The following is a 19,783-nucleotide window of genomic DNA, read 5'->3' as shown; positions in this document are numbered from 1 at the left end:
ACATCCCAGGCATGTGCTCTGACTGGGAATCAAACCGGCAACCCTTTGGTTTTCAGTCTGATAGCTCCATGTCCTGAGCTACGCCAGCCAGGGCAGAAGCTAGACTAGTTTTCAGCATAGCTGGGTTTGCTTGAGTGCCCGCAGAAATCTGTCTCTTTCCACCTCTGCTCTCCATTCCTCTGTGTTGATTTCCTACTCTAATGGGCTTTCTCTGTCTGGGGGGAATGTTGACCAATGCAGCTCCAAGCTTAGTTGGTCCTTTCAAAGCATAATCCCAGAAGAGAGAGCAGACTTCTTCCTTCTCCTTTCAGCATCAGTATTTGAAAAGAACTCTGAGTGAGCTTCCTGAGTCACGTCCCACTAGGTGATCGTGCTGCACATGTGCACTGGGGAGGTGAGAAGGATCCCTTTGATAAAGTGACAAAGAAACAGGGAAGGGACATGGTGAGCAGAGTTCTGGGGGCTGTCATGTGGGAATCCTGGGGTGAGTGGGTGAAATGAGGGATTAGTGTGAAAAAAAGAATAAATTGTGCGGAGGTCACACTAGCTGCCACACTGCCTCTTCTCACCTATATCCCGCCTTCCTAGACTTCCTAGATGAAATAAATGCATCTCCCGGGCCCTCAGAGTTGGACACAGTGTGATTTGGGGGCAGGATGAAGGGTCTTTCTGTCTAAAATATAGATACGTCCAGTTGCACAGTGTGTCTGGAGTGAGTTTCACTCATGGCAAAGCACTTCTTCTAGATTAATCTTTCACCAGAAAAAAAAGTCCCAAATGCAAATATCTGGGGGTCTGTCTCATTCATGAGAGCATCAGTCAAGCATAACTGGCTGCTTTCTGTAACCATCTGGAGGTTAGAGGTCTAGGGCTCCTGAGAGGGGGAGGAGTGCCCAGTGGGCCAGCCCCCGCCCACATCAGGCCCAGGTGCTGCTGGTAAAGAGAGACCAGTTATCATTGAAGAGATGCTAAAAGGAATTGAGGTTTTAGCTTACAGGGAAAATAATCTGCATCTTTGGGGCCTCGGAGTCGAGGTCCCTGTCCTTGGACTACCCCTATTCTGACGAGATCAATTGCAGGGGTTTTTTTCTTAGTTCTGTACAACCTGCTGCCTTACTCTCCCGCGAAGGCTGGCGTGGGGGTGCAGAGAGGGAGACAAGCAGAGGCCAGGGCTTGCACTTCTGACACCCACTGTAACAGAGAGTTTATACAGTTTACCCTCTTTCAAATAACCCAAATAACAAATATTTCAAAATGCAAAGCAAAAATTAAAAGATTTATTAAAATAGGATGACAGTCTATTCCTAACACAAGGAAGAGTGTGACAGTGTTATTTTTCACAAAGTATTTCATTCTTGCCTAAGCGTGCCTGAGGGCCTTGCCTCAGCATGAAAGCAAACACGAAGCAGCACAGACAAAACCCAAACTCGATGGTGCTTAATAGCTTTCATGAGGCAACCATGACTGTTTTTTAAATCAGGCTTCAGAAATGTTGAATTTCATAAACGTGAATGCTTCTGGCCACACGTGATCCTAACTCCTCACACATAATTCAAAAGCAGATTAAAGTAACTTTTAGTCTCTCATTCCATGCTCAAATCCTTTTTTTTTCTGGCGACAGGGGAAAGCAATAAAACCAATTCTCAATCACAGACTTCCACCAAGATGGAGGCATAGGTGGAAACACTGTGCCTTCTCCCACAACCAAGTTTGACTACAACAAAGGTTTGGAGAACAAAGACACAGCCAAAGAACAGAAAATTGAATTATACGGAAGTCTGACAACCACGAACCGTTCAACCGGGACGGTAAGAGGGGCGGAGCCAGCAGCAGAGCAGAGTCGGGCAGGAAGGATCCCCCGACCTAGGCACGCAAGTGGCCCGGACCCAGTCAGGGTGTGGGGCAGACTGACCTGGGTCGCACATTCTCGCACAGTGAGACGGACCACGCAGGCCCCAGGGGGCGAACCCAGTGGTGGAGGGCTAATGGCGGTGGCGCACTCGCGTGCAGTGGGACCAGGTGCCGGTGGCAGCTGCGGGCTGCAGCAGCATGAGGTACAGACGGAACCTCCTCTTTGACCCCGCCCCCACATACAGCATCACAACCCAGGGACTTAGTTGCCCTGATCTGGTGAACACCTTAGGGCTCTGATCCTGCTATGTAACAGGCACCAACAGCCCAAAAGATGGCGCAAGAAGAATTCAAAGTCCCAGAGCCGATAACTCTCAGCGACCGAGAGATTGCCAGCCTCTCAGAAGCACAGTTCAAGACACTGTTTATCAGGATGCTCACAGAACTGGTTGATTATAGTCACAAATTAGAGGAACATATGAAGGCTAAACTAATTGAAATGAAGGGAGATGCACAGGAAACCAATAGTGATGGAAAGGAAACTGGGACTCAAATCAATGGAATGGACCAGAAGGAAGAATGAAACATCCAACCAGAAAGGAGTGAAGAAAGGAGAATTCAAAAAAATGAGGAGAGGCTTAGGAACCTCCAGGACATCTTTAAATGTTCCAACATCTGGATTATAGGGGTACCAGAAAGGGGAAAGAAACAGCCACGAGTGGAAAACTTATTTGAACAAATAATAAAGGAGAACTTCCCCAATCTGGCAAAGGAAATAGACTTCCAGGAAATCCAGGAAGCTCAGAGAGTCCTAAAGAAGTTGGACCCAAGAAGGAACACACCAAGGCACATCATAATTACATTAGCCAAGATTAAAATGAAGGAGAGAATCCTAGAAGCAGCAAGAGATAAGGGGACAGTCACCTACAAAGGAGTGCCCATCAGACTGTCAGCTGATTTCTCAAAAGAAACCTTACAGGCAAGAAGGGGCTGGAAAGAAGTATTCCAAGTCATGAAATCCAAAGACCTACAGCCAAGATTGCTTTATCCAGCAAAACTTTCATTTAGAATGGAAGGACAGATAAAGTGCTTCTCAGATAAGGTCAAGTTCAAGGAGTTCATCATCACCAAGCCCTTATTATATGAAATGCTAAAGGGACTTATATAAGAAAAAGAAGATGAAAAATATGAACAGTGAAAGGACAGCAAACTCACAGTTATTAACAACCACACCTAAAACAAAAGCAAACGTAGAGGACAGCTAGATCAGGAGTGGAACCATAGAAATGAAGAACACATGGAGGGTTAGCAACAGAGGGGTGGGAGGAGGAAAGGGGGGAGAAGGTACAGAAAATAGCATAGACAGTAGGTAGACAATAGATAGGGGGAGGGCAAGAATAGTGGGGGAAATATAGAATCTAAAGAACTTGAAACACGTGGTTATAAACTAAGGGGGGGAGAATGGTGGGGGGAGGAAGTGTGGGGGTGGAGGGGAATGAAGGGGGGGAATAGAACAACTGTAATGGTATAATCAATAAAATATATTTTTAAAAAACCCAATTCTCCAGATCTTGTTGTATCTCTCACTCTCTCCCTTCATGCATTTCTGAATAATTTTTAATCCATTTATTATTCTGTACAACTAGATATACCCAGAAATATTTACTATATTTTTATCACATTTTGGAGCAATTTTCATGAGGAATTGTACAGATGTTCTCTAACCTGTCACAAGAAAGACAACCTTACACGGATATGTAAGACAGAACCCAGAGTGTGAGCACTGAGCTTCAGGCCACATGCATTTCCTGGGGGACAGAGTGGCCAGTGGAGCTGCTAGGGTGTCGTTGGAGGGTGTTCATCAGACCTATAATCTCTGCCAGCACCAGGCCCTCTCCCAGGTCACCTGTCACCCACTGTGTGCTTTCTGCTGCAAGCCAACACCTCTGCCTGGTCCTGAACCACCCCACACACTGAGCCCCCCACCCCCATCCGCAGTCAAACTGTCATTCATAAGATGCTTGTACATGGAAATGACAGACATGCAACCGGCAAGAGACTCTCCGTAGGGACGGTGGAGGGGTAGGCATGGTCTGAATTAGAGTTAAGATTCCTTCTTACTTTGTTGCTGAGAAATACCATACTTGATTTTGAGAATAAGGTTAAATTCTTCTAAGGTGATATTAAAACACAAAACAAAAACAGATATAAAAACCTTAATGTGGGTGTGTGCTAAACAGAGGAAATTGAATTGAGGAGACATCCTTCAGTCTTTGGATGCTATTGTGGATTTTTTTCAAATACTATTCTTATTTACGTTAGATAAAAATTGTTCATGAAGTAGAAATCATTTATAATAAAAATAGCTGCATGAAAAGCTATATTCATATAATATAAAATACGTGGGAAAATCATTCATTCATGTAAAAATTTCATTCATGTAAAAGTGGTACGTCTATGTCAAATTGTCTCAATAGGGAGTGAAAAAGAATGCTTCAGGATTGCTTGCCTATGGCATTTGTCAAAACTTAATTCAACAACAGTTTGTTACATGCCTACTATTTCACTAGATGAGATAGTTCTTAGATGAGAAGAATGGAGATTCTTGGTAGGGATGCTACATTCAGAAGTAAAACTCTGTATTTCATAGAACCTTTATTCTCTGCCTCTTCTTTAAATTCTAATATGTTTTGGGGGGCACATTGCTTAAATTTATTTTACAAATGAAATATAAAAGAAGAAAGAGTAGATAAACAAAAGTTCCAAAAGTATAACATGACTTTAAGAAAATATAAAAATAGTTGTCAATGAGACCCTTCAAACATGAGCCAACCCATTTTCAGGGAGCTTTTGATTTCCACGTTGCAGAGCACACCACACCCCTTCAAGGGATCTCCACACATCTCCCTTCACTTCTCCGACTTCTTCTGTCTAGCATCGGCTGATATATTTCAGCTACTACGCAGTAACCAGTGTGAGGTGTTAGAGCTTCAATTTCAATAGTTTTGTGAGTTCCCTCATAGACCTTTTGCTCCTATACACAGAGAAAATAAAAGAGATGGTAAGTGGTTTTCAGTAAGTCATTGACTTGCTCTACTTTTGATTCAATCAATAAGTTGTTCCTGGTCACAGTAGCAGATGGGCTGATTTCTTCCCAGGCACACCCTCCTTCTCCAGAGTCCTGGACAAACAGGCAGGTCAAGTGGCTGTGTGGGTACTCTGTGAGGGCTGCTGATCCCCTGACCCAGTGGCCAGGCTCTTTTTTCAGAGTTTGAACTGTGCGGTGAGAATTGTACAGATTTGGAGACAGCCGTAGACATGCAACATGTGACCACAGAGAGGCAGATTGAGGTCCTCCTCCAAGACGCGCTTCTCCATTTCGCCTTCCCAGCCACTATAGAGCCTGGCAGCTCTATACTTGTTCCTTCTGCTGTCCACAAGACTGCTTGTCATTTCCTGGTTAAACTCCCATCTACCTATCTATTTTCTGTTTGAACTAGATTGAATGGGGTTCTGCTCCTTAGGACTTAAGGATTCCTGTCTTAGATGGCCACCCAAAAAGGAGTATTGAACTAACAAATCAAGATAAAGACACAGACAATAAATTAAAATATCATAGCAAAATGGGTACAAATATAAAATGCTCTGATCTGAAAGCCACTTTAAAATAAAGTGTGGAAAGTCCATACAAATGAATGTTTGTAGCAGTGAAATGGAATGAAACATTGCTGATGCCAATCTTTAGACATGCCGGGAAGATTGAGTGGAGGCAAGGTGCATGACTGAAAAAGAGCAGACACACAGATATACACATACACACTGTGAAGATAACACTGAACATGAATTCCTTATCGATGAGGGTGAGGGAGAAGATTCTAGAAAATACACAAGAAAAAAATAAGAATGGATACGGTAGCCAGAGAGAAGACATTTTATGATTAAAATGTTAGTCAAATGAACGAAAGAAAACAAAATGCCAGACTTATCTACTCATCTGAACTTACCTTTTCTAGTGAATTGCTAATTATAAAGACTCGGTATACCAGCTCATAGTAAGTTTCCATTGGTACATTTCTTCCCTTCTGATTTCTGTATGGTGTGTTTGGGGCACGGAGAATCACAAACAAGGATCCATTAACTTGAGTTACATTCATGACTGGAGGATCTATTTTTGCTGGAGAAAAGAATAGGAGATGTTGACAAATAATTTAAAAAATGTAATGTTCACATGGATACATTTTGCATAACAACAAATATTATTAAATTTGGAGATCTGGCAAAAAATAATTACGAAGAGATACGCTGGCATCTGCAATATAAATATCTGAGAAGTTTCTTTGAAGATACTTCTTTATTTACAAAGATATAATAGATTCTGTTTCAGCTTTAAAAGTACCATTATTTCTTCTCAGTCTCCTTTTAAGATCTGCTTCCCCAACTAAGGCATCTTTTGTCAGGATTCCCCCAATACCTGTTCTTACTCAGCATTCCCTCCCAGACAATATTCTCTTCCTAAACAATTCTATCACTGCTCATTGTACTATATGCAAATGACCCACAGATTTGTGTCTCTAGTAGTCCTGGATCCGTATAAATATTTCCCTTGGGTGTCTGAAGCCTCAAATGCTGCTTTTAACTTAAGAAGCTTTTTAAAAAAAAATATTGCTTTGTCTCCAGATAGACACCAGAAACCAGAGCCTTGTAACCTAAAACAATTCCCGCTACTCAGAAATAGTTCCCAGGTGGGTCAGTGCCTGCAGTTGGCTCCTTAGTCCTAGATTGCAGACTCTAGGAACACGCTGTCCTAACAGCCTAGAACTGTGTTTTCCAAAACATGGTCTCAGGAAGCCTCAGGGTCTGTGGCAGCAGAAGGCAAAGTTGGAGGGTGAGAAGACAGCAGGAGGGAGGGGCTCTCATTACTGTTTCAGCAAAAGTCGCTCTGATTTTAATTGTTTTATTTTTTTATACACTGGTTTTCTTCTACCTATGAGGTCCTGGCATAAAGCGTTTTAAGTTTTTTTTTCTTAGTAGGGTCTAGAAATAATACAACCCATTCTTAACACTATCTCACTTTAAATATAATTGAGCCAAAGCTTCATCTCATTTCAGCTAATCTCTTTGGCTAATGTTACCAAGTATCCTAAAATGGGTCATAATCAAGAAGGCTTTGTTTGATGGATAAATTTAAACTGGACCCGATTTCTAGGCTTGAAATCAATAAGCACACTACCCTGAAAAATTCCCCTCACTGGAGTATACCAGCTTAGTCACACAATCTCCTTTCCTTCAGTGAGAGAATTGTGGGTGCAGTGGATTGAGCTCAAATCTCAAGGTATTCTAAGAATCAATGTGCTGGGTACTATGGATTGGTTGGCTCAATTCTCATTCTGCTCTCCTACCAGTTGAAGGAAGAGAAAACTCAAACATGACTTTTTCTAAACTCCACTGCATGTAGCATTTTGGCCATGATCCAACGATTAATAGTTTGGCTCTAATGGAGGACATTGTACCAGTTACATTATTAGAAAGAGATCTGAAAGGCAAGTGAGGTAATAAGGCTGCAAGTTTTAAGATAAATCTTCTTTCATCCTTCCCTGAGCGTAATTGCAAAATGGAGAAAGGTAAGTACAGTTGCTTTGCCTAATAATGGATCCTGATTCTGAGCTGATAGTAATCCTTGGGGACTCGGAATGCACCTCAGGTTCTTGTAGCTGTCAGGTAATAAAAGCAAATACAATGAGATATAGATGCATGTGACTGAGAGAATCAATTTCCATTTTTGTTTTCTTAGCTATGGCATGAAACTTACTACAGGATGAAAGGTCAACTGGAAGCCAATGGAATCCTTTCTTTGCCTTTCTTTGAACAAAATAGAAAATCAAAAGTACTGTTGTATCCGTGGGGAAACTGCAGAGTTTTGTGCATCACAAACCTTGAACGGTGCAGAGGCAGTAAGATGTGTCAATTCCCCATTTAACTCATTTATTTGAATTGTACCCTCTCCCCTGCACCCCACAAAAAAGACTGAATAGTAAAAGGGATCATTGTAAAGGTACTCAGATGGTGACCGAGGTGTGATGTCTATTCGTTACAGTGTCTCGGTTCTGGAGCCAACGAGCACAGTCTTTAGTACACAATTACTGCTTTTCTCTCCCTTTGTCCAATAATTAGAAAGTGCCAGAACAGTTCCCTGCACTTGGCTTTCACGGCCGTGCTAGCTCTCTGTTACATATAATGTACAGAGTCATTGATCTTTCACAGGATGTCAAATTGGTCCACTAAATTGATCACATGATACTGATTGCCTTTGGTGTGCCTGAAGTACTAGGCACTACAGGGGCTTGAGGAGCAAAATGTTGGATTTAAATTTCCTCCGGGGCTTGTTTAGACATTTCCTCTCAAGGAAAAGACAAGTGGCTTTACTTTGCACCTCTATTGCTGAGACCCTTTCACTGGGCTCGTTAAGCCTCTATGAATTGTGGATGAAACACGTACCACATTTAGTTGTGTTACCCATTTGCAAAGTATCCCATGAGATTTTGAACTTTTGAATGTTGATTTCTCTACATCCTCAGCAACACTTACCTGAAGTTTTATAATGGAAAAGTCAAGTGAGTGTTTCTGGAAATGTGGGTAAGTTAGAACCCCACGGGAATGTAAAATGGCTCAGCTGCTCTGGAAAACAGCCTGGCAGTTCTTCAGGTGATTAGACACAGAGTTACCATGCGGCCCAGCAATTCCATTGCTAAGGTATGTACCACAAAGAAATAAAAACACATGTCTACACAAAAACTCATACACAAATGTCTAAAGGAGCACATTTATAATGGCCAAAAGGTGGAAACCACTCAAATTGAGGAATGAATACACAAAATGTGGTATATCCATATACTGGAATATTATTCAGCTGCAAAAGTAAACAAAGTACTAAAGTACAATGAAACATAAACGTACTAAGTACAAAGTACTAAAGTACTAAGTACTAAAGTACTTAGTACTAAAGTACTAAAATACAATGAAACATAAATGAACCTTGAAAACATTATCCTAAATGGAAGAGGCCAGTCACCAAAGACCACAAATTATATGACTCCATTCATATGAAATATTAAAACAGGGGAACGTTATAGAGACAGAGAGTAGACTGGCATTGCTTAGGGCTGAAGGGCTGGAAAGTAAAGGAATAGGAGAGTGATGCCAATGTGTATGGAGTTTCTTTTTAGGTGATAAAAATGTTCTAAAATTGAGTGTGGGTGGTGGTTGTACATACCTGTGAATATACTCAAAAATTGAATTGTACACATGATATGGGTAATTATAAAGGTGTGATTATATCTATAAAGCTGTTTTAAGAAGCTGTTTTAAAAAATCTAGGTGGGGGCAATTTAGACCTATTTCCCCAATGACCCATAATTGCTTGGCAAGTTCATGAACAAAGCGATGGTGTGAAATGGATGGAGACCAAATATAGACTTGACAGTATGGACTTCCTCATGCCAAAGCTGGGCTGACACAGCTGAGTGTCCAATTTCCCAGTAAGATGAACCAAGTCTAGTATATAGTTCCTTTTATATAGTAGTTTTTTTTTGTTCATTTCACCAGGGAAGGGACAAGTGACACTGGAATAGATACTTTTCTTTTTTCTTTTTTAAACATATTTTATTGTTATGCCATTGCAGTTGTCTCATTTCCCCCTTCATTCCCCTCCACCCTGCACACCCCCTCCCACCCACATTCTCCCCCTTTAGTTCATGTCCATGTGTCATAAGTTCTTTAGCTTCTACATTTCCCACACTACTCTTGCTTTCCGCCTGTCTATTTTCTTCCCACTGTCTATGCTACTTATTCTCTGTACCTTTTCCCCCTTCTCCCCCTCCCACTCCCCTGTTGCTAACCCTCTATGTGATCTCCTTTTCTGTGGCTCTGCTCCTGATCTAGCTGTCCACTTAGTTTGCTTTTGTTGTAGGTGTGGTCGGTAATAACTGTGAGTTTGCTGTCCTTTCACTGTTCATATTTTTTATCTTCTTTTCTTAGATAACCCCTTTTAACATTTCCTATAATAAGGGCTTGGTGATGATGAACTCCTTGAACTTGACCTTATCTGAGAAGCACTTTATCTGTCCTTCCATTCTAAATGAAAGCTTTGCTGGATAGAGCAATCTTGGATGTAGGTCCTTGCATTTCATGACTTGGAATACTTCTTTCCAGCCCCTTCTTGCCTGTACAGTTTCTTTTGAGAAATAAGCTGACAGTCTGATGGGAACTCCTTTGTAGGTGACTGTCCCCTTATCTCTTGTTGCTTCTAGGATTCTCTCCTTCATTTTAATCTTGGCTAATGTAATTATAACGTGCCTTGGTGTGTTCCTCCTTGGGTCCACCTTCTTTGGGTCTCTCTGAGCTTCCTGGATTTCCTGGAAGTCTATTTCCTTTGCCAGATTGGGGAAGTTCTCCTTTATAATTTGTTCAAATAAGTTTTTCACTCGTTGCTCTTCCTCTTCCCCTTCTGGTACCCCTATAATCCGGATGTTGGAGCATTTATAGATGTCCTGGAGCTTCCTAAGCCTCTCCTAATTTTTCACTTGTTGTTTTTCACTTTCTTGTTTCTTCATTATTTTCTCTTTGGTTATTTCTTCCTTCTGGTCCACTCCATTAATCTGAGTCCCAGTTTTCTTTCCACCACTATTGGTTCTTTGTGGATTTCCTTCATTTCACTTAGTGTAGCCTTCATTTTTTAATCTAATTTGTGACCAAAATTAACCAATTCTGTGAGCATCCTGATCACCAGTATTTTAAACTGTGCATCTGATAGGTTGGCTATCTCTTGATTATTTAAAAGTATTGGCTCTGGGGCTTTGATATGTTCTTCTGTTTGAGCCATAATTTTTTGGTCAGGTCAAGCCTTTTACATATGAGGGGTAGAGCCTTAGGTGTTCACTAGGGCAGGGTGACCCAGTTGCTGGGTTGTGATGCTGTATGTGGGGGTGGGGTCAGAGAGGGAGCAGTGGCGCTTGTTCTGCTCTCTCTCTCTTTCAGTCCCTTCTACCACTTCCCACAAGCATATTGGGTCCTTCTGGTGCTGGTTCCCAGGTGGGTGAGCTTGTGTATGTTCTAGAACCCTGTGGGTCTTTCTAACAAACTCCCCTGTGAGGCTGGGAGTCTCTCCCAGCACCTCAACCCCCACAAGTGTTTTCAGTTGGTGCTTTCAGGCTTTATTTCCCAGTGCTAGGGCCCTGGGTTGCACAGTCTGTCTCGCTGCCCCTTTTTGCCTGGGTTATCTGCACGTGAATGTGTGACTGCAGTAAGCCAACCGACTTGTGCGCCTCACTGGGTCTTCCCATTGTCACCCTGCGCATGGGGTCTGCCAGCCACTGCCTTTTCCTGCCGGGACCCTTCTCTGTCAGCCGCTGATTCCATCCATTTTACCAGTCTAGATAAATGGTTGTCAGACTTCCATACAGTTCAATTTTCTGTCTGCTCTGGTTGTATTTTTGTTTCTAAGTCTTTGTTGTCCTTAATTTTGGTTGTGCAAGGAGGCACAATGTTTCTACCTACACCTCCATCTTGGCCAGAAGTCCCCACTTTTCTGATTACAGATTTGTCTTCCCTGCTTCAGTGCTTTCATGAGCAATCCCCCTGACCATCCCCACTCCATGGATGCAATGGACACCCTATTCATGAGGCTGGTGGCTCGCGATGTATTGCTTATGACAGAAGAACTAAGAGAATGTGTAAGAAGTGAAGCCTTACCATATATCTCATCACTCAGCGGCCCATGGCTTTACAGAAAAGTAAAGTGGATAATGGAAAGCTCAGTTTGGGAGACAACACCTTGAGAAGCCATCTATGAATTGGTGTATGTTCTAATCGTGTGACCAATAATATATGGCACTATTTCTTCCATAGACAGAATTCACTGGTTTAAGGTGCGAGATGTGGGAGTGAGAGGGGCAATTTCCATAGTGAATGGCCCATGAAATAGTTGGTTCCCATGTACCTGATCCTCAATCCTTCGGGTTGTAACAGCAAACGTTTCAAAGAATTGGAAGTTAAGGCTTCCTCCTAACTGTTTGAAGCTCTTGGATGCATTTAACCAACAAAGAGAAAAGGAGGTCCTTGTGTTGTCTAGGACAATTGGTTCTAGTTATCAGAGAGAAATAGAATTGCTGGAGACACAGTGGAGGCAGAGAGACGTGTACATGGTATTCTCTGAGGCATCTCTTGGAGCTCTATATCCTGTGATAAAAAATCAATGTAAGATTATGTCAAGCTTGCACAGGAAAGGCCAAAAGGACTCAGATTCCTCCAGAGCAGAGAGCTGAGATGCTGGCTGGAAGCAAAGTGAACATTGATTTAATAATGAGAGAAACAGTTATCAATATTAACAAAATCTCCATGACTGGTTGCAGTTATGAGGACTATAATAAATACCTTATGTTCTTTCTTGTTTTGCTATGCGTATCTGTGTACATGTACATTAAACACTTTCTTTTTTTCTCTTTCCTCTTTCCTTTTTGTGTACTCTTGTACATAAGGTCTGTTGGTAGTGATTTATTTTTTCCTTTACATCTTAGATTACGATATTATGCTTCTTCTAGTGATTATTTTCAGGAACTTAACCTCCATTCTTAGGAAGGGTCTAGGGTTGTAGAGTTCCTTTCTGCTGTCTAAAACTCCTTTTTTTTTTTTTTAACCTAGGAGGTAACAGTCTGGCAGAGGGATACAGTGTTAATTCTGCAGTTAGATGCAGCCGAATTTGAATCCTGATGTAGGTTATATAGGCTGTTGGACCTGGGCAACTGCTGAAGCCCCTGTGCCTTGATTTCTTGGCCAGTGAAATAGGGATAGTGAAAACCATCTTCTAGCATTGTTCTGAGTATTATCAGACCCAGTGAAATGATGGTGTGGACCTCCAAAAAGCACGGAGTCCCACAACTGGCTGTGCTCTATGAGGGCTATTCAAGGACAAGAAAAGCAAATGCAAAGGAACTCACGGAACTCACTTTCCCACCAGGGAGTGAACCTCGGCGTCATGGTCCAGCCAGAGTGGATCCCAGCCAAGGCTGTCCTCACCCTCCCGTAATAAGCCTCCTGTACATCTGAGGTTTCATTGGTAAGGTCACAAAAGAATTCTTGAGTACCCCAACAGTCCTCTTTATTTTTCCATTGTCTCTGTCCATACCTATAGAAGGGAAAAAAGAAATGCCTGAGTTTCTTTTTTCAGTCTGTTAGCTTTTCAGACTGGTTGAAAAGTACCCTCCAATATCAGTACTACTGTGAAAGCTTATGGCTACTCTAAAGTACTCTTTAAAAGATTTCTTCATGTTAACCAGAGTAATCTCTTGCTGAAAGATAAATTCAAGCCTGAAACCTGCTATAAATATTTAACTACTTAGTGCAGTTTTTCTTCTGCTGTATGGACCAACTTCTGTTTCTGAAAACTAGCTCTCCACATCCTTAACGCTTCGGAGGTTTCAACTCTGTGGTTTTCTTCACTTCTCATCAGCTTGTTTTTTAGTAATGTGGTTGATTCTGAGAAGTTGCTACTACGTTTGATCTCAAGTGATGATTAGCCAACTTGTACGGTGATTTCTGTAATGAAAATCGAGTGGGGATTGTAGTTAGGGCTGTATAAGGAGTCCAGTAATAGGGAGCTGGAAGAGAGGGAGGAGTAACCATGAAACTTAAAACAAAAAGTTAGTGAGGCAGAGGCAGACAGATGGATTCACCCTGAGACTAGGGGATGGGGTGAACGGCAAAAGAGAAGGTTAATGCTTACCTCCTTATCAGTGACAAAAAGAAGACAATGCAATGAGAGGATGGTGGGAGCAGAGCAGGAATTAGAGTCTGGGAGAAAGTCTTCCAAAATATTTGCCAGAGGACTTGAAATCTATGACTTTCTACAGGATGAGGATTAGGCTGATGTCTTTACTTTGTAAACTATGTATCCACAGTTTCCTTATATCAGAAGGTAACATTAAAACAGAACCAACAACACAGATTGAGCACAATTTAATGGCTTTTAATTGTTCTGCATTGATAAGACATTGTTTTTATTGAATTCAGCTGTGATGACTGGCCTCTCTTTTAATGTGGCACCTTGTCCTTTTGTCCCATCCCACACGAGACAGACATAAACTGTAGACTCACATGCACTGGATAGGACCAAAGCAAAAGGTTTCAAAAACGTAAATCTGCATTGTGCTTTGGAAAATTACACAGAGCAAAGAATAGATCCAGGCAGTCTGAATTTTATTCAAGTTTGGGAGCCCTCTTTAAGAAAAAGTCTTGCGAATACACAATTCTTCCATGTTGCCCTAAACTTTAACCTTAATTAGTATCATGCGAACTCACTTTTTATGTTGGGCCACAAGTAGGCCCACTTTGGACCTATTTAGACTGCTTATGGGGGAAGGAGGACAAAAATAGCACCAATCCCAGCTTCGTACATACAGGAAGTACTTCCAACTATACACAAGTCTATTCTTGGAATGGAGAAATGCTTATTGCAAAGATTTGTAAATTATATCCAAGTGTAAGAAAAGTAGCAGCAGTTAAAGACTGATAAACTTCTAAAAATAGTCCTGAAGTTAGTGAGAGGTTAGTTTAGGAAAATAATCTGACCTTGGACCTACTCCATGCTCTAGAGACATGATGAAATCATTATAGAGAGACAATTTATGGAATAAAAATTGTTATGTTGGTCCATAGCTGCATCTGATTTTCTGAATTCCTGATGAAAAACCTTGAAAATGACACCATAACAACTCCTGTTTCATGCCCAGCCAGCATAGCAAACTACGTAGGAGAAGGAAGAACCTCATAAACCAACAGCAAATCAACCAAGCCAGGAAAGCTGTGAGTGCCAAAACCTGCTATTTGCAAATCGGGAACCTGTGTTTCCAGGCTCCATTCAGGAGAGGAGTTGATTGTATCTTAGTTTTGGCAGTGATGCCCCTGAACGAGCTTGAAGATAACACAAGAGGAACACGCATTGGCATGTTCTGCTTTGTGTTCATGCTTACAGGAGTCATTAATTTTTGAAATGCCTTTTCTAAATAGTAAACACTCTCTAAAAAATGACTTTTAAGATAAAAATGTATCTTACACACTGATCTCCAGGTGTCCCACAACTTATTTTTCAAGTGTCATTAATGTCGACTGAGTTAAGTGCCTACTATGCGCTAAGCAAGTTGTGTCTAACGCTCCCCTGACAAGCACATACTGAGAGCCCACCATGTGCAGACTCTGTTGTGATGCCGAAGGCGGAGCATGTAAGGGCTTGGCGCTGGGTTTTCAGGGGCTGACATATGTCCCCAATGAGCTGCATGAAATCATGCATTTTATGTCACCAGGTGGCCTTCAGGGGAGAGAAGACAATCCTGTCCCTACCTCTGTTTTTTCTCAATCTCCCTGAAACTGAGAAAGAGCTCAGATACTAAAACTCCACTGCATGCTAGACCACGTTCTCCCAGCAGCCATGTCCGTCAGCTGGAGAAAACTCAAGTTACTTACGTTTTATATTGCACAAAGTAGACAGTGCTGTTGCTGGCACCAGCCCTCCCAGGCTTCCAGTGGAGAATGTTGCGAAAATTTCGGGACTGAAAATGTACTCTCTGAGGCTTCAGAGACTCGTGGGCTGGATGAGTTTCTAAAATAATAAGAGAAGGAAAAACACCAAAAGTTGATATGAGCACTATTTGCTATTCGCAGTAGTTTTCAATGTAATACCTGAGTCAAGATTCCCTAAAGTCATCACTTTCCTTGCAGATGGTGGAAATGGAGCCCAGAAATCAACATTTTGAATCTTCAATGTGCTCATTTTATGTACGCTGAAGTTTCAGAACAATTGTGTTTCAGACTGAAAACACGTAAGTGATATATCCTCCTACCCCATTCCCAAACTGTAGAGGAAGTAAATAGCAGTGAGAAAAATATTATCTTTAGTCCCTTCCCCAATGGCCACGGGATGTAATGACTGAGATGAAAGACCCCCACCCAGGCCGCTCGAACACCTTCCTAGGAGCCACCATATTCTGTTGCTTTGAGGCAGAAGTTTGCCTGGGATCACTTTTGGCCCCAGAACCTCAGGCCGGCACTTGGTTCCTCCTTTCTCAGGCTCTCGCTCAACCTCTGGGTCCTGCCTCAGTGTCCTCCCCCACTCCTAGCAACCTCATTGCATTCCAGGTAGTCAGCTTTGCCATCCCTCTCCTGAATGGCTGTGCTTACCTGCCTGCATCCTGGCTTCAGGCAGCCCAGTGCAATTGCCCAAACTGATAGATGCTATTGAGGGAGACTGCGCAGACCCTGCTGTGGGGCCTAGTGGTCCTGAGAAGGGTCTCAACAGCAATCATGGCAGGAAGGGGAATAACCGTGCACTGACATGGCTTGTACTTTCCTCCTCAGGTCATGTGGCATGGGTGGCCCAGTCTGCACTTAGTCCCATGGAGGCAAGAGACCTTTGACAACATTTTCTTCTAGAATCTGAAGAAAACCAGAATATGTCACCCCAAAATATGCCTCTTTGGCATGAAAATTATTTTGAGCTCAAGGCAAGTAAGCAATATATTCAGGAAAACCTTTTTAAACCTTCCCCCCTTCCTGCCTAAAGGCAAGATATGAAGTCTCCTTTTACAGGAGACAGATTCCTGTCAACCCAGAGATGGCGCCAGAGGAATCCACAAACAACCCAGCTTCCTGTCACACGTTTAACTTTTCCAGAGTTTTCCACTTTTGGAAGACTGAAATTGTTTGCATTTCTCCTGTCATGTCTCTACAAATGTATTTTTTCCCCTGAAGATACTATGTAAGATAAAAATGTTCTAACATTTAACATTCTAACACTTAACATATATCATTCTAACCCACCATTTTGAGTTACTCTTTTTTTTCTTTTTAAATATTTTATTTATTTATCTTTAGAGGCAAAGGGAAGGAGAGGAGAGAAATATCAATGTATGGTTGCCTCTTGTTTGTCCCTCACTGGGAACTGGCGTGCAACCCAGGCATGTGCCCTGACTGGGAATCGAACCACAATCCTTTGATTTGCAGGCCCGAGCTCAATCCACCGAGCTATACCAGTCAGGCAATTTCGAGTTACTCTTCCTTTAGGTTTCTCCTTTGTGATGTGCTCTGCATGCATTAATAACTTGTTTTTCTCTTGTTAATATTTCTTTTTGTTAAAGAATCCCAGCCATAAACCTAAGATGTGCAGAGGCAAAGCTTTACCTCCTCAGCAGGTCCAAAGTTTCTGAAAAGGGGTAGGAAAGTGGGACAGGAAGTGAGTCAGGAAGCATATCCTGTCCCCGCCCCCCACCTCATTTTCTCTTCCTGCTCCAAGGGGGATGTGGTCTCCACTTAGGGTCTCTGCAAATGTCCTTCCCTTTTCCTGGAATACCCACATACCTCAAATTTTTGCTCAAATATCATTGAAGTGGAAGCAAACACTCCTAAGCCCATGACTTCAGTTCTGAACACAAAGATTTGTTATTTCCTAATGTTTCCTTAGGTATTTTTCTGTGAACCAAATAGTGATAATACTGTTATTGGAGGGGGATTGTTTTTATCATCTGTCCCTCCTTCCGTACGTCAAATGATGGCATGTACTGGGAAAGAGTCCACTGCCACCATTAATTTTTGCTCACCCAAACTGCTACCTAATCAATCATATTTAGTACATAAAAATTCTAAACGTTTTTAGGGGCTGACAGGCACACATTCAGGAAGCCCTTGCCTAGAGTTGATGTTGCCCCAGAGACAGTTGGCTTGGTGCCCCCGATCTCATTTGTCGAGGGATTTCTTTTCTCGTCATGACCATCAAAACCATAGCAAGTCACTGTGTACTGGACACTCAGGGGCTTTTACTTGCAGTAACTCCTGTAATCTGCACAGCTCTTCTACGAAAAGGTCCTACTGTGATCTTCCTCTCACAGACTGAAAACTAAGCCTCGAAGAGCTGAAGGGACTTGAGCAGCAGCAAACCCCGGAGCCTGCCTGTCACCACAGAAAACCAAGAACAAAGCCTTGGAGAGGGGAGCTAATGGAGAGCAAAACAGCTACAGTCTGGAGGTATTCCTCCTCCTCCTCCTCCCTCTTTCCTTCCTCTTCCCAGCTGGCAGTCATTGAACACTGAAAATATATATGTATATTAAACATCTATCAGGCACAATGCTCAAGGCTTTACTTCTTATTGCATCCCCACAAACACCAAATAAGGCAGGTATTTTTATTCTTATTTTTATAATACGGAAGCTGAGACTTGAAGAAGTTGCATATTTTGCCCAAGGTTACCGTTCTGGTGAGCTTCAGAGCCAGGATCATTCCAGCAGCATACGGGTTCCTGCCATATATGCTAATTTAGTCGTTGGTATTACCAAGGACCAGAGACATAGTCTACATAACTCCATGCCATCCTGGGAGATGGAGGCTTGCACTGTTCTCATATTATCAACTGCACAGGCACCAGGCAACTGCACAGTTTCAGGAAACTTACTTGAGCCCCTTACACTGAGAGGTACCCATCTGTTAACTGGGGTTTCTGATGGCCTTGCTCAGAGCTGTGTTGGGGTGATAAATGGTCTCTGCTCTTGAAGAGTTCTCCATGAATATCAAGAGCAAATTCTCATATTTTTTTTTACTGTTCCTAGTCTGTGCCAGGCATGGCTCTAAGTACTTAGCATATATTAATTCATTTAATCCTCACAATGCATACAATTCCCATTCCACAGATGCTAAATTGGAGGCATGGGGGTAGTAAGTCAATTGCCCAAGTTCTCTTAAAGAGTAAATGGCAGAGCTGAAATCTAGACTCAGACGGTCTGACTTAGAAGACTTCTTGTTCCCACTACGCTATCACATCCCCTGAAGGCAAAGGAAGTGGCCGGGAGACGGAGGTGGGTGTGCACTGGGCCTTACGAAGTGTTTTGTGCCCACTGGGAGAGCCTCCTCAGTAGCAGCCACACCATAAGCCCGCGTGGATTTATTCAGGCTGCAGGTAGAAGCTGACTCTACATCTGTGCTGACCGTTTCGTGACAGAAGAAAACTGAAATGTTTACAAAGCCCAGAAAAGCATCAGGGTCATTTCTAACAGCCCCCTGAACACACTCAGATGACAAAACTGTGAGCAATTAAAAAGAGATGAAGAACTTACCTGCTACACTCGTCAGGGAGAAACTGATGAGGAAGCCCAGAAGGCTGTGTTTAGGCGTCATGGTTTAGAGAGAGAGACTGGTCTGGCCACCAGCGTTCCCCCGAGTGAGAGCACAGCTCTGAACAGAAGAGGAAACTAGAATCCTCGCGGGGAGCATCTCACGTGAGTTTAACAGCGGTTCCTTGGAGCAATCACAAATTTCATTTGTTAATACATTTTATTATTATTTGGGAAATTATGAAAGTAAAACAGTTTCTTCCAAGGACATTTGCTATAACTCACTTTGATGCGGAGGCTTGATTTTGCAGGGATTAGGGATTTATTAACCGTACAAAAGCCAAAAAAAAACCACTGAGGACTGGTGGAGGGTGGGGTAGGGCAGGAATTGTGCAAGGTGCTCACAGGTGAGTGGATGGAGGAACTCATGCAATCTTAAGGGACTCTGAGCCCTAGAGGCAAAGAGGTACCAGCCCCAATTTTGTTGATATGCTAATTATGAGTGAAGTGCCTGGCAGTTACAGCTATCAGTGTTCAGAGGAAGTGAGGTCTCTGATTGGTTCTTCCTTTTCCTCCCTTTTTGGAAGCACTCTGAGTAATGTCCCTGGTACACCTCATACCCTCCACACCCTCTGGCTCTCCTCAGGGCTCACTGCCACACTCATCGGTCTTCCCAGTCTTTGGTGGCCTTGAGCCCCACGCCAGTAATGCCTCTTCCTTTGAATTCCCACCCTCAGTGCCCATGTATCTGATAAATATTTTGAGTAACTTTTGAGTAAGTCAAACCA

At 42.5% G+C, this 19,783-nt stretch overlaps 1 protein-coding gene across 1 annotated transcript; it reads right to left on the bottom strand.

The window, feature by feature from the left end:
• Window positions 1-4,261: 4,261 nt before the first annotated feature.
• Window positions 4,262-19,116, bottom strand: IL22RA2 (interleukin 22 receptor subunit alpha 2). The gene is made up of 5 exons (XM_037045883.1): window positions 18,999-19,116; window positions 15,364-15,499; window positions 12,852-13,030; window positions 5,856-6,025; window positions 4,262-4,885 (listed from the first exon to the last, which is right to left on the bottom strand). Exons 1-5 carry the CDS (start codon window positions 19,057-19,059, stop codon window positions 4,736-4,738), a joined length of 696 nt encoding a protein of 231 aa, XP_036901778.1. The 5' UTR covers window positions 19,060-19,116; the 3' UTR covers window positions 4,262-4,735.
• Between the last annotated feature and the right edge of the window lie 667 nt (window positions 19,117-19,783).

The sequence above is a fragment of the Sturnira hondurensis genome, unplaced genomic scaffold, assembly GCF_014824575.4.
Source record: "Sturnira hondurensis isolate 20B ecotype Veracruz unplaced genomic scaffold, ASM1482457v3 Scaffold0004474, whole genome shotgun sequence".
In the NCBI taxonomy this organism is placed as follows: Eukaryota; Metazoa; Chordata; class Mammalia; order Chiroptera; family Phyllostomidae; genus Sturnira; species Sturnira hondurensis.
Note: the sequence above shows the minus strand (reverse complement) of the source record. Positions and strands in the feature narration are given on the sequence as shown.